The sequence below is a fragment of the Jaculus jaculus genome, chromosome 9, assembly GCF_020740685.1.
Source record: "Jaculus jaculus isolate mJacJac1 chromosome 9, mJacJac1.mat.Y.cur, whole genome shotgun sequence".
NCBI classification, from domain to species: domain Eukaryota; kingdom Metazoa; phylum Chordata; class Mammalia; order Rodentia; family Dipodidae; genus Jaculus; species Jaculus jaculus.
The window spans coordinates 98,802,045-98,819,127 of record NC_059110.1 but is presented as its reverse complement, the minus strand read 5'-3'; the positions used below and the strand labels follow the sequence as shown (position 1 = coordinate 98,819,127).

At 43.3% G+C, this 17,083-nt stretch overlaps 1 protein-coding gene and 1 pseudogene across 1 annotated transcript in view; both read right to left on the bottom strand.

The window, feature by feature from the left end:
* Positions 1-17,083, bottom strand: part of Tex14 (testis expressed 14, intercellular bridge forming factor) — a 114,791-nt gene that overhangs the window by 2,608 nt on the left and 95,100 nt on the right. Inside the window, exons 23-28 of the mRNA XM_045158643.1 lie at positions 16,746-16,842; positions 14,701-14,775; positions 8,547-8,624; positions 7,165-7,258; positions 4,315-4,407; positions 155-264 (exon numbers count right to left, since the gene is read on the bottom strand). Of these exons, the coding sequence (XP_045014578.1) occupies positions 155-264; positions 4,315-4,407; positions 7,165-7,258; positions 8,547-8,624; positions 14,701-14,775; positions 16,746-16,842 (547 nt within the window). The remainder of the gene's footprint in view (positions 1-154; positions 265-4,314; positions 4,408-7,164; positions 7,259-8,546; positions 8,625-14,700; positions 14,776-16,745; positions 16,843-17,083) is intronic.
* Positions 930-1,334, bottom strand: LOC105944881 (annotated as a pseudogene).

The following is a 17,083-nucleotide window of genomic DNA, read 5'->3' as shown; positions in this document are numbered from 1 at the left end:
TCCTGAGGAATGGAACCCAGGAAGTTAGGCTTTGTAAGCAAGCATCTTAACCAATGAGCCATCTTTCCAGCCTGGGAAACATATCTTAATAACTCTGATATGCATCAAAGCCTAAGGGCTCTAGACTGTATTATAAACAACCATTCATCCATACCTTCTTCAGAAGCCCCTAAACAGCTGTCTGATTTCCTTCTGTCTGGCTTGATACTGTCTCTTCTTTTTATCTTCTGATCACCAACTTCTTGATGCAGGGTTTTGGTCTCCCTTTAACAACAATCATTTGGAGCATTAAACCACATGCACAACAGTCTGGGGAACAAGACTACATTCCAAAGGAAACACGGCACTTAGTACTGTTGGGGTGTTTCCTGTGGGCCATAGGTTGCTTCAAGTGCTATAATGCACAATTCTCTAAATGATATTTAGCAATTACCACTACTATCTCCATTGTCTGATGAGGAAACTGAGGTGCAGAGAATGATATACCTAGCACTGGGATCTAACTCAGGGAGCCTACCTAGTCAAACTCTGCTGTCAACCTTTAGGCTATACAGCAGCCTCAAAGGGGGAAAAAGTGCATTTTATTTATACACTTAGGGATTACTATGGGTATTCTTTGCAAAATCGCTATTATTACCTTATCTTCATAAAACTCCCTGTGATATGATAAGTCTAAGTAATTTAAGCACCTCACAGTTTAAGACCACATTTGTCAAACACCAATCAGAAACCATCTCTTCTACTCACCTATAATTAAGGGGAGGTGAGAGAAGAGGAGGAGAAGAGAAGAGAGAGAGCAAGGGAAGAGAGGAAAAGATCAGAAGAGAAGAGAGGGAAAGAAGGGGAGGGGAGAAAAGGAGAGAGAAAGCCACTTAGGGTAAAAAGAAACTTCTCTTTTGTGGAAAAGGCATTTATTACCAAGTTATGAACTATGAGGTGGCAGGGTGGGGTGAGGCGAGGCAAGCGGACCTATCTTGGGTGTTTGCCCTTTCTCTGTCCTCCCGGGCTTGGATTCTGTGTTCCTCACCTAGGCGCTCCTCCGCATGGATAACCTTGGACTGCAGTAGGAGCTACCCAGGGATGGATCGTTCACCTTAAACAGGTGCTCACAGTTCTTCTAGACCTCAGGACTCAGCCTGGAGACACTGAGGACCTGCTGGGCCTCCTGAAGGCTGAGGCCAGACGCTGGATGCAGCTGTAGATTGGTGCCCAGCACATCCCCAGGCATCAGCAGCTGCCTGGCTGGCTGCAAACTCCTGCCACAGGGCCAGGGAAAAGGCTCTGCCCACCACCTGCACACCCATCATGAGAATCTGGGCCAAGTACTTGGCCATGACAACCGCAAAGCCACAGGGGTAATGGCTGGCTTCCTGGGCCCTGTGGGCCTGGCTCAGGGCTGCCTCTTCCCCCCACCCTTTTTTTTAAAGCCATGCTCTTAGCCATGACTTTATTTTTATTTTTATTTTATTTTATTTTATTTTTTTCGAGGTAGGGTCTCATTCTAGCCCAGGCTGACCTGGAGCTCATTTATGTACACTCAAGGTGGCCTTGAACTCATGACGATCCTCCTACCTCTGCCTCCCAAGTGCTGGGATTAAAGGCATGCACCACCATGCCTGGCTTATTTTTTTAAATATTTTATTTTTATTTTTTTGAGAGGGAGAGGATGGTGGATTAGGGGCCTGTAGCCACTGTAAACAAACTCCAGACACATGTGGCACCTTGTGTTTATGCAGGTCCTGGGAAATCAAATCTGGATCCTTTGGCTTTGCAGGCAAGTACCTTAACTGTTAAGCCATCTCTCCAGCCCAAAATTTTTCCTCTCTTAACCTTCACTAATATAATCATAGGCTCAAGAAGGGGGGGTTGGGGTTTATTTTCTACCTCTGTCAAATGTCTAGGACCAGTCATCTGGTCTCTGCTTGAGCAACAGCAGTCATTATTAAGGAGAAAGGGCGCTTCCCCCATCTGATGGCTGTGACCATTAGAAAGTCTGTGCTTTACTGGTAAAAACGTTACTCTGCAATTTCCAGTTACCATCTCTGTCCTTTGGAGCAGAAGAGAGCAAGCTGACTCTTAAAGCTGCAGTATTTCAGGGTAGCTATCAAATTCTTCACCCCACCTGCTCTAGTCTGAGTCTTCCCAGCTTCTTCAGCTGTTCTCATATGACCTCATTTCCAGACCTGTGACTGTTCTATGGCTACTCTATTCTGTTAAAATCCATTTAAAAGTGTTGACACCCAGAAAGATTCCACATCAAAACAGAACATTACCTATGCTATCCACCTACATAGCATATTTATGTCTATCCAGAACAAATGCTGCATTGACCTTTTTATTTATTTTTTATATTTTGGTTTTTCGAGGTAGGGTTTCACTCTAGTACAAGCTGACCTGGAACTTACTCTGTATTCTCAGGGTGGTCTCAAACTCATGGCGATCCTCCTACGTCTGCCTCCCAAGTGCTGGTATTAAAGGTATGTGCTACCATGCCCAGCTCTAAAATTTTATTTATTTTTTTATTTTTTTATTTTTTGTTTTTTTCGAGGTAGGGTCTCACTCTGGTCCAGGCTGACCTGGAATTAACTCTGTAGTCTCAGGGTGGCCTTGAACTCACGGCGATCCTCCTACCTCTGCCTCCCGAGTGCTGGGATTAAAGGCGTGCGCCACCATGCCCGGCTTTAAAATTTTATTTTTTTTATTTTATTACTTGCGTGTGTGTATGGGCATGTGTGCCACAAGGGTGGAGGTCAGAGGAAAACTTGGAGTGCTGGTCTTCTCCTTCATCTTGTTTGAGATAAGGCCTCTCTTGTTTTGCCACTTGGAATACCAGACTAGTTGGCCTACAACTTTTATGATTTTTCTAACTGCCACCCTATTGCTTTAGGCAGACTGGGATTACAGACATGTATAGCACCACTGTGTGTCTGGCTTTTATGTGGGTGCTGAGGATACAAAGTCCCTTTGGCAGGCTTACGAAGCCAGTGCTTTCAACCACTAAGCCATCTCCCTAGCCTATTGCATCAAACTTTTCCACAACTATGTAAATACTGGACATGTGAAAATAAGATCTCCTAACCAAATATGATTATGGTGAGTAGAGGTTTCCAACATAAATTCTCCAGTCAGGGATTGGGGAGAAGGCTCAGCTATTAAAACTGCTTGCTTACAAAGTCTGACAGCCCAGGTTCAATTCCCTAGTACCCACCTAAAGCCAAATGCACAAAGTGGTGCATGTGTCTGGAGTTTGTTTGCAGTGGCAGAAAGCTCTGGTGTACCTATACTCTTTTTCTATCTCTGTTTCTCTCTCAAATAAATATATAATTTAAAAAATCCCCAAAGTTGGGCTGGAGAAATGGCTTAGTGGTTAAGGCATTTACCTGCAAAACTGAAGGACCCAGGTTTGATTCTGCAGGACTCATGTAAAACATGCACAAGGTGGCACACATATCTGGAGTTTGACTGCAATGGCTGGAGGCCCTAGTGTGCCAAAAAAAATATGTTTTAGGGCTGAAGAGATTGCTTAGTAGTTAAGGCACTTGCCTGCAAAGCCAAAGACCCAGGTTTGATTCCCCGGAACCCACGTAAGCCAGATGCACAAGGGGGCACACGTAACTAGAGTTTGTTTGCAGTGTCTGGATGCCCTGGTGTGTCCATTCTCTCTCAATCTCTCCCCCCCCTCATTCTCCCTCAAATAAAGAAAAATTTAAGTATTTTTTTAAAAATCTGTTTCAGGGCTGAAGAGATGGCTTAGTGGTTAAGGCACTTACCTGTGAAGCCAAAGGACTCACACCTTTAATCCCAGCACTTGGAAGGCAGATGTAGCAGGATCATCTTGAGTTTGAGGCTACCCTGAGACTACATAGTGAATTCCAGGTCAGCCTGAGCTAGAGTGAGACCCTACCTCAAATAAATAAAAACAGATAAAAGAGCTGGGCGTAGTGGCACGGACCTTTAATCCCAGCACTTGGGAGGCAGAGGTAGGAGGATTGCCATGAGTTCAAGGCCACCCTGAGACTACACAGTGAATTCCAGGTCAGTCTGGGGTAGGGGGGGACCCTACCTCAAAAAACAAAACAAAACAAAACAAAATTCCCTAAAGTATCCCACATTGTATTGTTTTGGATCTAAACTTTCTAATTATTTGGGTTATTTTTGTTTGGGTTTATTATTTATTTATTTTATTTATTTGATAGAAAGAGAAAGAGGCAGATAGAGGAAGAGAGAATGGGCATCAAATAGTTCTATGCCTTAAGCAGATAAAATTTTTCTTGTGACCCCATAAGAAAGTGAACCCTAATAAGGAACAACAACCTTGTCAAGCCCTTAGCATGGTCCTGTAGCTCCATGTTCTCTTCAGGAAGCTGTAGCAATCTTTCCAGGTCCTCATCAAGAGAAGAATGAGCTCTGTCCAAGAACAAGTGAAGAGAATACTGAACTCAATTTTCCTTTCCATTAACAAAAAAGCACACAGTGAGGGCTGGAGAGATGGTTAAGGCACTTGCCTGTGAAGCCTAAGGACCCAGGTTTGATTCCCCAGAACCCACATAAGCCAGATGCATATGGTGATGCATGTGTCTGGAGTTCGTTTGCAATGGCTAGAGGCCCTAGCATACCCAGTCTCTCTCTTCTAATAATAATAAATAAGAATAAAAAATAGGCTGGGCATGGTGGCTCACACCTTTAATCCCAGCACTTGGGAGGTGAGGTAGGAGGAGTGCTAGGAGTTCAAGGCCATCCTGAGTCTACAAAGGCAGGCTTGTGAGCAAGCACCTGCTGAGCCACCCTCCCAACACCCCCCTTTTTGTCGTTATTGTTGAGTTATTTATGAGGCAAATATATGTTTCAGGTTCTGCTGTTTTCCATAGCAGCTACACCACTCTATATTCCCACCTACAGTGTAAGAATTTTAATAATAGCTATTTTAATAGGTATGAGGTGATACCTCATTATGGTTTTGATTTTCATTTCCCTAATTGTTATGTTGAACATCTTTGCATATATTTTTTAGCCATTTGTATATCTTCTTTGATGAAATTCTTTGTCTTTTATTTGTTTGTTTTTTGTTTTTCATTTTTCAAGGTAAGGTCTCACTCTAGCCCAGACTGACCTGGAATTCACTATGTTGTCTCAGGGTGACCTTGAATTCATAGCAACCCTCCTACCTCTGCCTCCTGAGTGCTGGGGATAGGGTTTCATGTAGCCCAGGTAGCTTGAACTCTCTATGTAGCTGAGGATAACTTTAGACTCCTGGTCCTCCTGTTTCTACCACCCAAGTGCTGGGATTACAGGTGTGTGTCTCAATGCCTGGCTGATTCTTTGATGGGGCTATTTGGAAGAGATATTAAGGAGAGAAGAATAAAAATGGGAAGGAAATGCTGACACATTATGTTAGGTTAAGTTTAAAAATCCAGTCACAGGGCTGGAAAGATGGCTTAGTGGTTAAGGCACTTACCTGCAAAGCCAAAGGACCCAGGTTCGATTAACCAGTACCCATGTAAGCCAGACACACAAGGTGGCTCATGCATCTACAGTTCGTTTGTACTGGCTGAAGGCCCTGGTATACCCATTCTCTCTTTCTCTATCTGCCTCTTCTCTCTCTCTCCAAAAAAAGAAATTAAATTAAAAGTTAAAAAATGTTTAAAAAGGGCTAAAGAGATGGCTTAGCGGTTAAGTGCTTGCCTGTGAAGCCTAAGGACCCCGGTTTGAGGCTCAGTTCCCCAGGACCCACGTTAGCCAGATGCACAAGGGGGGCACATGCATCTGGAGCTTGTTTGCAGTGGCTGGAAGCCCTGGCACACCCATTCTCTCTCTCTCTCTCTCTCTCTCTCTCTCTCTCTCTCTCTCTCTCTCTCTCTGCCTCTTTCTCTCTGTCTGTCATTCTCAAATAAATAAATTAAAAAAAAAAATAAAAAAAAATGTTTAAAAGGCAAGTCACAGAAGAATATGGTTTGATTTCACTTATATGATGTATCAAGAGTAGTCAAGCTCAGGCTGGGAGACAGCTCTGTAGACAGTGTTCATTGCTCAAGCTGAAATACCTGAGTTCAATCCTCAGACCCCATGTAAAAAGCCATTTTGCGGACTTCTAGAATCCCAACACACTATCACTGATGGCAAGATGAAAGACGAGAGACCCCAGCAAAGTATAGCAAAATAATCCAGAAAAGATATGGAGATATGGCTTAGCAGTTACAGCATTTACCTGTAAAGCCTAAGGTCACAGGTCTGATTCCCCAGTAACCATATAAGCCAGATGCACAAGGTGGTGCATATGTCTGGAATTCGTCTGTAGTGGCTAGAGACCCTGGTGCACCCATTCTCTCTCTCTCTCTCTGTCTCTCTCTCTTTCTCTCTCTTTCTGTATGTGTGTGTGTGTATGTAAACTATGTAGTCTCAGGCTGGCCTCAAAATCATAGCAATCCTCCTCATTGGCCTAAAGCTCACCAATTAGACTAGATCAGCTGGCCAGTGAGCCCCAGGAATTCTCCTGTCTCTACCTTGCCAGTGCTAGGATTACAGACAGGTACCACTACACCCAGAACTTAATGTATGTACTCAGAATTAAACTCAGGTCCCAAAGCAAGCACTTTATCAACTGAGTTATCTCTATAGCTCAAAATTAAGTATTTTTAAAAACAAAATGCGCTTGTTTTGCAAAGTTTGACAACCTAAGTTCAATTTCCCAACCACCCACATAAAGCCAGACAGGCATTTGTTTGCAGCAGCAAGAGACCCTGGTTCTCATGCACACACGCCTGCCCAGACACAAATAAATACAATTTTTTTATTAATTTTTATTTATTTATTTGAGAACGACAGACACAGAGAGAAAGACAGAGAGAGAGAGAGAGAGAGAATGGGTGCGCCAGGGCTTCCAGCCTTTGCAAATGAACTCCAGACGCGTGCGCCCCCTTGTGCATCTGGCTAATGTGGGACCTGGGGAACTGAGCCTCGAACCGGGGTCCTTAGGCTTCACAGGCAAGCGCTTAACCGCTAAGCCATCTCTTCAGCCCATAATTTTTAAAACTTCTTTACTAAGAGAGGCCAGAAGAATAGTAAGGCAAAATGTTTTTCCTTGTTATTTGCCATTATTAGAATAAAAACGAACATAAACAGATGTGATTTTTAAATTCCTTCCAAACCCTAGTTTTTTTCTGTTACCTCTCTGTGTCGTCTTCTAGATCCTGAGTTTCTTTGGTTGAAAGAAAACTGCTATTTTTGCTGTCAACTTCTGGTTCTCCCAAATGCTTTTGCTCTAAAAACATGTGAATTAACTTTATTAAAATGAAATGAAATGAAGAGATTCTGCTTTTAAAATGAACTACAAAAATTAAGGCCATCAGCAGTTCCTGAGGTTCGCCTCTTCCCATGAGAACAGTGTGTGCCAGGCGGCAGTGTCCGGGCACCGGTGCTCATAGCAGCTGCTTCTGGAGTCTTGGGAGCTCTCTGGTGCCAGGTGAAGCTACAGGAAACCTGGCCAGTGCCAATGTCCACACAGAGAAAAGCCAAAGAAGAAACAAAGGGAACATAAAAGAGGAGGCAAATAAACCTAAAAACAAATTGTGCAAATTTAGCCTTTTCTCACTTTTGTGTGTGTGTGTACATGTATGGGTGTGGAGTACATGTGTGTGTGCTTATGTGTGGAGGCCAAAGGTCCAATGTTGAGTATCATCCGCTGCATCTTATTTTTCTAAAATATTTTATTGTTTATTTATTTATTTGAAAGAAAGACACAGGGAGGGAGACAAAATGGACATGCCAGGGCCTCTAGCCACTGCAAACTCCAGACGCATGTGCCACTTTGTGCATCTGGCTCATGTGGGTTCTGGGGAATCGAAAGGAGGTCCTTTGGCTTTGAGGGCAAACGCCTTAACCATTAAGCCATCTCTCCAGCCCTCCATCTTATTTTTTGAAATAGGGTCTCTCACTAAGCCTGAAGCTCACTTATTTGGCTAGACTTGGTAGCCAGTAAACCCCAGGAATCTTCTGTCTGCCTCTCCACCACTGGGAATATAGGCAAGCACTATTGCACCCAGCTTTTATGTGGTGCTATGGATCTGGACTCAGATACCTATGCTTGCATAGCAACCACTTTCTCCACTGAGCCATTTCTCCAGGCCCATTCTTTCTCACTTCTTAAATGTTCTTAGATTGGAGTCCCAGGAAAGGAATTTATGTAGAGGAAAAGGATGTACCCTGTAATATATGCCAAGAATTTTACATATGCTGTGCCATGTCATCTAGCTGGCAGAACTATAAATGGAAAGGGTCCAACATTTGCTAAGCATTTTACAATGTACCAGGCAATATACATGGAGCTACTGTATATGTCATGAGACAGGAATTATCATTCTCAGTTTATAAATGAAGACAACTAAAGCTCAGAGACAGTTTACCATACAAAAGGAACTGGTGGAGTCAGATTTAAGGTGGAGCTGTGTCTGCCCTCAAAGTCACACTCATACAACCCATATGTAGCATTGTGCTGCCAACAACAGCATTACAGCAAGAACGTTATAAAAAAGCTCTGGATATCACCTTACCATTTTCAGTGATGATCAGCTCCTGTGTTCTGTTCTCATGGAACTTCGTGGATGAGGCCTGCTGTTGCTTCAGATGCTCTGTCAGCACAAAAGCAGAAGGCAACTTTGCATATCACACCATTCTTACAGGGCAGTCCTCAGGCCAGCACCACTGGCATCTCCCAGGAACTTGTTAGAAATGCAAACTCCTGGGCTGGAGAGACGGCTTAGCGGTTAAGCGCTTGCCTGTAAAGCCTAAGGACCCCAGTTTGAGGCTCCATTCCCCAGGACCCACGTTAGCCAGATTCACAAAAGGGTGCAAGCATCTGGAGTTCGTTTGCAGTGGCTGGAGGCCCTGGCACGCCCATTCTCTCTCTCTCTGCCTCTTTCTCTGTCTGTCGCTCTCAAATAAATATATAAAACAAAAAGAAAAAATTAAAAGAAAAGAAAAGCAAGCTGTCAGTGGCACTCCTCTCTTGGGATGACAAGGACCCTATGCCTTCAAGCAAAATGCTTCTCAGTCCCCCTCTGTCAAGCTGGTGATGTGTAAGGTATTGTCCTCCTGTGTACTTAGAAGGGGCTAGAGTTTTGTTGTTTTTACAAAGGTTTCGAGAAGGAACGCCAGCACAGGTGGCTTCTTGAACAGCAGAATCAGCTCTGGCTTTAGAGTTCTAATAGTTAATTCCTTCTGATCCAAGAGGTCTGAGGGCTCACCATACTTGGGGTCATTAGGAATCTCCCAGCCATTCTGCAAGGAAGCTAAATAGTTGGGAACTTTTGAGACTACTGATTTTGGGTCAGAGGACAGCCATTCTCTCTGTAAAACAAGATAATCAACCCCAGTCGACTCTCTCCCAAGTGGTTCCACCAGAGCGAGCTTAGAGGAGTCAATAGTTGAGGGCTTCTTTTTTACATTGTATTTTACTATTTGAATATTAAATAATATTGAATTTTGGACATATTTTTATTACTATGCAAAAACACTGATCTGGGCTATAGAGATGGCTTTAGTGGTTAAGGCACTTGCCTGTGAAGCCGAAGGACCCATGTTTGACTCCTCAGGTCCCAGGTAAGTCAGCCACAAAAGGTGACACAAGCACAAGGTTGCACATGTACACAAGATGGCACACATGTCTGGAATGAAACCCTACTTGAAAAGCCAAGGAAAAGAATAGCTTTGGGAGGCTGAGGTAGAAGGATCGCTGTAAGTTTGAGGCCAGCCTGAGACTCCATAGTGAATTCCAGGTAAGCCTGGGCTAGAGTGAGACCCTAACTTGAAAAGCCAAAAAAAAAAAGCAACAGCAATAAACAAGAACACAGAGTAGGTAAAATGGTTGATACACAGCACAACACTCAGAATGTAGACAGGAAGATCAGGAGCTTACCAAAGCCAGTCTTGGCTACATAGTGAGTTCAAGGCCAATCTGTGCTATATGAAACTCTCAAAAAAAAAAAAAAAAGATCGCAAAGCCGGGTGTGGTGGTGCACACCTTTAATCCCAGCAATTGGGAGGCAGAGGTAGGAAGATTGGTGTGAGTTTTAAGCCACCCTGAGACTACGTAGTGAATTCCAGATAAGCCTGGGCTAGAGTGAGACCATACCTCAAAAAAAGGATTGGTTTGGAGAGATGGGGCTTGCAAGGCCTGATGACCCAAGTTCCATTCCCCAATATCCATGTAAAGCCAGATAGACAAAGTAGTGCATGCATCTGGAGTTTGGAGTTTGTTTACAGTGGCTAGAGACCCTAGTGTGCCCATTCTCTCTCTTTCTGCAAATAAATAAATAAGCTAAATAAAAAGATTGATGATGACAGTATTAATGAGAAAGATAGGTAACACCGTACCCTATGTGACTGTTACTTAGGGACATCAACTCAGGATTAATATTCAGCATCTTCAACATTCCTATGAGATTGACAGTAACAATAACATTATTGCTATTTCTGTTTAACAGCCCAGGCCAGAGTCCAGGAGGAGCCTGGGAACGCAGCTGCTATAATGGGAGAGGTAAAGGGATGGCTCACATGGTTCAGGAACTTCAGTAAATCCCAGATTAAGTCAGAGGGCTGAGGTGTGAGTACAGGCAGCCGAGCACGAAGGTTTCTGCTCATATTTTCTACTTTCTACTCCCTCAGCAGCAGAACAATCCAGTGTTTTCCTACCTTTCTACCTGGCCTATACAAAGACGGAAAGCAGAGACTAAAGATTACCCACATTTTCACTTCATGAAGAAACTCTCAACACACCAAGACAAGCATCTGCTACACTCAGTGGTGGCTCTGCAGTTGTTAGATTCTCAGTTTCTTCAAAGCACGCCCCAGAGCACAGCAAGAAACAGCTGTGGGAGCTGGGGGGGAGGGGGGAAAGGACACAAGCAAGCTACCCTAAGTGCCTGGTGTGGTCGTGTTCTGGGCAGGTGCATGTCTGTTCCCTTCCTGCAGTGCAGGGAACAGCCCCATTTGACAACTCTTGGGCATTAAGAGGTCCCACAAGATGATTTGAAACAGAAGATCCATTTTTGTTCTTATTTTTCCCTCGTTATTCTGGGACCTTCCCCTATAAGCTCCTAGAGCTTTGGGTGCAGGCCCTCCAGAAAAGCAGGTGAAGCTCCTGATGGCTCCCTAGAGCTGTCTTTAGGGGAGACAAGAAGGAGTGGTGTATACAGTTATTCAGTCAGTAGGCCCGTTAACAAGAGAAAGCACCCACATGCCCTATGCTGTCTACTGGAACATTATCAACCCATTCAAGGTACAGATAGCCACCTAGAAACCCAGCCCAGATACCTGACATCAGTCAAATGAGGGAAGGCTTCTGAAGACCACACTAGGGCATAGCCATGCCATGAGGGCAGAACTCAGGAGGAGCCTGGGAACACAGGTGCTGAAATGGGTGTGGTGGAGGGCCAGCTCACATGGAGAGTCAAATTGCATGAAAAAGGGCTACAGGTACTACTGAAGCGTGGTCAAAGAACAAATGCTCAAATACTACTAGCACTCAACCTGAGCAGAATATGTGGGATAACCTTCATTCTCAATACTTTCTAAAAAAATCGTTTTGTTCATTTTTATTTGTTTGAGAGTAACAGAGAGAGAGAGAAAGAGGGAGAGAGAGAGAGAGAATGGGTACTCCAGGGCTTCCAGCCACTGCAAACTCCAGATGCGTGTGCCCCCTTGTGCATCTGGCTAACATGGGTCCTGGGGAATCGAGCCTTGAACCGGGGTCCTTAGGCTTCAAAGGCAAGCGCTTAACTGCTAAGCCATCTCTCCAGCCCCATTCTCAATACTTTTGCTAAGAATAGCCTTGGCTTCACCAGGCATGATGGTGCACGCCTTTAATCTCAGAATTTGGGAGGCTGAGATAGGAGGATCACTGTGAGTTTGAGGCCATCCTAAGACTACATAGTGAATTCCAGGTCAGCATGGGCTAGAGTGAGGCCCTACCTTGAAAAACCAAAACCAACCCCCCCCCAAAAAAAAGAAAGAGAAAAAGGAAATAAATGAAAAAAGAATAGCAACTGGAGAGAAAAAAATTAGAGATCACTTAGAAAGGTAAAGAGTAGAAATGGTGGTGTTGGCTCTAAGAACCTGGCCAAACAACCCTGTGGCACTGGAGGAGGGTTTCAGTATGACAAATAAAGTGCCTCCCTACAGGGTGTAGCTCAGCAGTGGAGCACTTGTCTAACATGCACAAAGCCCTGGGGTTGATCCTTAACAAAGAAAAGAAAAAGGGCAGGCAACGGTAACCCTATCTCTTAATGTTCACATTCATATATTTAATGCTACTCTCATTTTGGGCTAGAGAAGCTTCTCTTTTCAGATGGAGGTGTCCTTGGGATGACTCAGAAGAAACCATGGTACTGAGAAGAAGTGACAGAGGAGTGCTCAGCACTGAAATATATCTATCACACCTTCCAAGGCTCAGGGTCCATTGCAGAAGAGGTGGCGGAAAGAATGTAAGAGCCAGGGCTGGAGAGATGGCTTAGCGGTTAAGCTCTTGCCTGTGAAGCCTAAGGACCCCGGTTCGAGGCTCGGTTCCCCAGGTCCCACGTTAGCCAGATGCACAAGGGGGCGCACGCGTCTGGAGTTCGTTTGCAGAGGCTGGAAGCCCTGGCGCGCCCATTCTCTCTCTCCCTCTATCTGTCTTTCTCTCTGTGTCTGTTGCTCTCAAATAAATAAATAAATAATTTTTAAAAAAAAAGAATTGTTAAAAAAAAATTAAAAAAAAAAAGAATGTAAGAGTCAAAGGAAGGGTAGGACTCCTTACAATGTGCTCCTCCAAACACAAAATGGCCTGGATATCTATGACCTTGCAGTGTCTGACACTACCTACACAAAACCATCATAATAGGAGGAAAAGATGATGACATCAAAATAAAAGACAGGAGCTAGAGAGATGGCTTAGCAGTTAAGCACTTGCCTGTGAAGCCTAAGGATCCCGGTTCCAGGCTCAATTCCCCAGGACCCATGTAAGCAAGATGCACAAGGTGCACATGCATCTGTAGTTCATTTGCAGTGGCTGGAGGCCCTAGTGCACCTATTCTCTCTCTCTCTCTCTCTCTGCCTCTTTCTTTCTCTGTTGCTCTCAAATAAATAAATAAAAATTTAAAAAAAAAGAAAAACCAAAGGAAAAAATAAGAAAAAAAAGAAAATACAGACTGGTTGAGAGGGGGAAGGCATATGATGGGGAGTAGAGTTTCAAAGGGGAAAGTGGGAGGGGAGGGAGGGAATTATCATGGGTTATTGTCTATAATTATGGAAGTTGTCAATAAAAAAGTAATTTAGAGCCAGGTGTGGTGGCACATGCCTTTAATCCTAGCACTTGGAAGGCACAGTTAGGAGGATTGCCATGAGTTCAAGGCCACCCTGAGACTACATAGTGACTTCCAGGTCAGCCTGGGCCAAAGTGAGACCCTACCTCGAAGAAAAAGAAAGAAAAGAAAAAAAAAAAAAAGTAAATTAGAAAAAAAAAAAAAGAAAGAGGGCAGGAGAAATGGAGGGAGAAAAGAGAAGGGAGGAAGAATGGGAAGAGGGAGAGGCCTATAACATACAGAAAGAGAGAGAGTGAGAAAGAATGAAATATAGACCCATGAAGGTGTTCTGGGAATTCTAACCAGTTGAACCCAAGTTCATTCAGTTTATCAGGACAAAGGATAGGGACTGACAGTTATAATAGGGAGCTTAGATGATAGCTATGCCTTGAGTCAGAGCGTTAAGTGACAAAACCTCAAAGACCCTGACAACCAACTGGTAGCCCTCAGAGATTCTCTGTAGACCTCATACCAAGAACTGAACCATCATGGGTCTGATGAGAAGCATTTTAGAGGGCTGATCAGACAGGCTGCTGGGGAAGAGACTGCCTGCCTCCAGTGTTTCCATAACCATGCACTATTACTTTCAAGATCAGCCAACCTACAAATAAAATGGAGTATCCACAATTCCAATACCTAAAAGCCTCCTGCTTTCAGCAAAATTGTTAGTATAAGTGGCTTAACCTGAAGAGCTAGACCACTGGCCACCAAGGAATGGCTAGTTTGGTTTGAAAGGGAGATTAGAATTCTTTAGTCAAAGAAATTCACCATCAACCTGTCATGGTGGCACATGCCTATAAACTCAGCACTCAGGAGTTAAGGCAAGAGGGCCATGAGTTCAAGGTCAGCTTGGCTTCCTAGCAAGATTCTGTTTAAAGAAGAAAGAGCCGAGTGTGGTGGCTTGCGCCTTTAATCCCAGCACTGGGGAGGCAGAGGATCACCAAAAGTTTGAGGCCACCCTGAAACTACAAAGTGATTTCCAGGTCAGCCTGGGTTAGAGTGGCACCCTACCTCAGGAAAAAAAATAAAATAAATGAATGAATAAGTGAACAATAAAATAAGTAAAATCCCAAACCAATGAAAATAGAAGTTCGTCATCTTAAACCATTTGCATGTTATTGTTTCCCTCAGAATCATTAGCATAAATCCTACTAAGTAACAAAAACACAAAAGAAATGGGCCAATTATCCCATTCATGCTGTGGTCCATTTCATTGGAAAACTGTCCCTTCTGAATTTTATACATTCAACTAGACCTTCACAGAGCTTTTTGTACACTGCTCCTACCTGAGAAAGACACCAACCACACTGTGGTCAGTGACCACAACCAACAGAGCCAAGGAGTATATTTTGTATTGCAGATCTCTTACCAATTTCATCAAGAAGCTCCTGAGATGGTGGTGGAAGCTCGTCAGTATGAACCTGTGAGGTGGCTTCCACTAGTTCTTAAAAAATATATGAAAAAGAGAAAATGAATTAATACCCTCTGAGACCTGAACTATAGTTTTCTAGGCTCTCCGTGGACTTGTCTATGGCTTTCTCAATGATGAAACACATTAAGCAGGGAGAATTTTACCTAAGAGCCCTAGCAAAGACCCCCTGGCATGTGAACGGCTTTTGTTTCCCCTGTTTCATCTTACTCCAGAGCACTGCTTAGTCTGTGCCCCTCCTTTCCTTGAATTAGGTCAAGTATAAATTCTTACTAAGAGTCTGGGGCTCAATCTGAAACAGGATTGTTGGAAGGAGATAGAGGCTATGGATTGGCCAAAATGAACAAAAACACATTTTCTATAGATTATCAGGCAGGAGATATAGGAACAACCATACTTTAGGTCTTGCCCTGAGTGCTAAAATAACTAAAATCTCTCAATACACAAAAATCCCTCTTCCCTAAGGAAATTCCAAGAGCAATACCAAAGATATAAAGGCATTCAAAATAATGCAACAAAAGCAATGTGCCCCTAAATTTGCTAACAATCTCAGAAACTATTTTCTAAGAATCTATGCTTAGGAAAGGATCAGAAATTCAGATAGGATTTATGTACAAAGAATCAAAAAAATGGAAAACAACATAAATCTTTAAGGACATTATTAAGTAGCATTTAAAGAATTTATTATTATTATATAGCTATGATATATATATATGGATAATGTTTCATGACAAGGGGCAAGAGAGATGGCTTAATGGTTAAAGTGTTTGCCTGCGAAGCCAAAGGACCCAGGTTCAATTCTCTAGGACCCACTTAAGCCAGATGCACAAAGGTGGTGCATGTGTCTGGAATTTGTTTGCAGTGGCTAGAGGTCCTGATGCACCCATTCTCTCTCTCTCAAATAAATAAATAAATAAGAATTTTAAAATTAAGGTGTGACATGGGCAAGGTGGCACACACCTTTAGTCCCAGCACTCAGGAGACAGAGGTAGGAGGATCACCATGAGTTTGAGGCCACCCTGAGACTACATAGTGAATCCCAAGTCAGCCTGGACTAAAGTGAAACCCTACCTCAAAAAAACAAACAAACAAGCAAAAAACGTATGCTTAAGTGACCATTTTATTTTAATTTTGTGCCTGGCAATAAATATTTTAACATTTGTTTCACTGTTATGATGACAAATAATTTTTAAGTTTATTTCCTTTTTTGTTTACTATTTAAATACAAAGCTAAATCACAAGATAGATACAACCAAAACACTGAATCTCCCAGTTAGATGTTCCTGTCAGATCCTCCTCTAACTCTGTGATGGGCTAGCAGGGGTGGGGGCGGGGGGGTGCAGGGAAGACTTTCTCAGGTAGCGCCGTCATGAGGCCAGGGGTCAAGGGCAAGAGTAGGTTCTCATACCTGGATCCATTCACATGTACCTGGTTCCTGAGCCCCATCCTTGGACTGAAGGTGAAGAGTGAGAATCGGGTCCTCCCCCAGGGAGGAAGAAGGAAGCCGCCACTCCTGCTGTCACATGTGAGCCTCCTGGTTTCCTGGCCTTAAGTGACCATTTTATTTTTTAAGGCTTTCTTTATACTCCACGTTTTCTATGATGTTTAAGTTTTACTTTTATAATCAGGGGGAAATAGCATCTTTGTTTGAATCAAATGTGGTATCAAAAGTTGATAAGCTCCAGACACAAAACAGCCAGGATGTCCATGACCTGACACTACCTACACAAGACCATCATATGAGGAGGAAAAGATCATGGCATCAAAATAAAAGAGAGACTGATTGAGATGGGGAGGGGATATGATGGAGAATGGAATTTCAAAGGGGAAAGTAGGGAGAGGAAGGGTATTACCATGGAATACTTTCTATAATCATGGAAGTTGTTAATAAAAATTTGAAAAAAAAAAAAGTTGATAAGCATCAATTTAAGCCTTCTTAAACTGGCTTACTATTATGAAGTTCACTGGTATTAAGCACAGGGTACCTTTGGGAAGGCTCCTTCTCTGGGTGGAATGGGCTGGTATCTCAGATGCTGTAGAAATGCTAGAAGAACCCACACAACCACTTGCAGAAAATCTTTTCTATAAGACAAACATAAACATGGTAACCAGCACATGTGCTAAATAAAAAGCCACACGCACCTTAGTAATCTTCACATGTGGTACAGGGAAAGTTAAATTTATTCAACAAGTCACCTCCTCTGCAAAGCCTTCTCAGCTCTCTCTGCCTGCACAGCACTCAGTTACTGTGTTCATGTAACTGTGTTCCATGGGGCCTGCCTTCCTCACTAAGAGATCAGCAACTTTGGTCCTAGAGATGGCT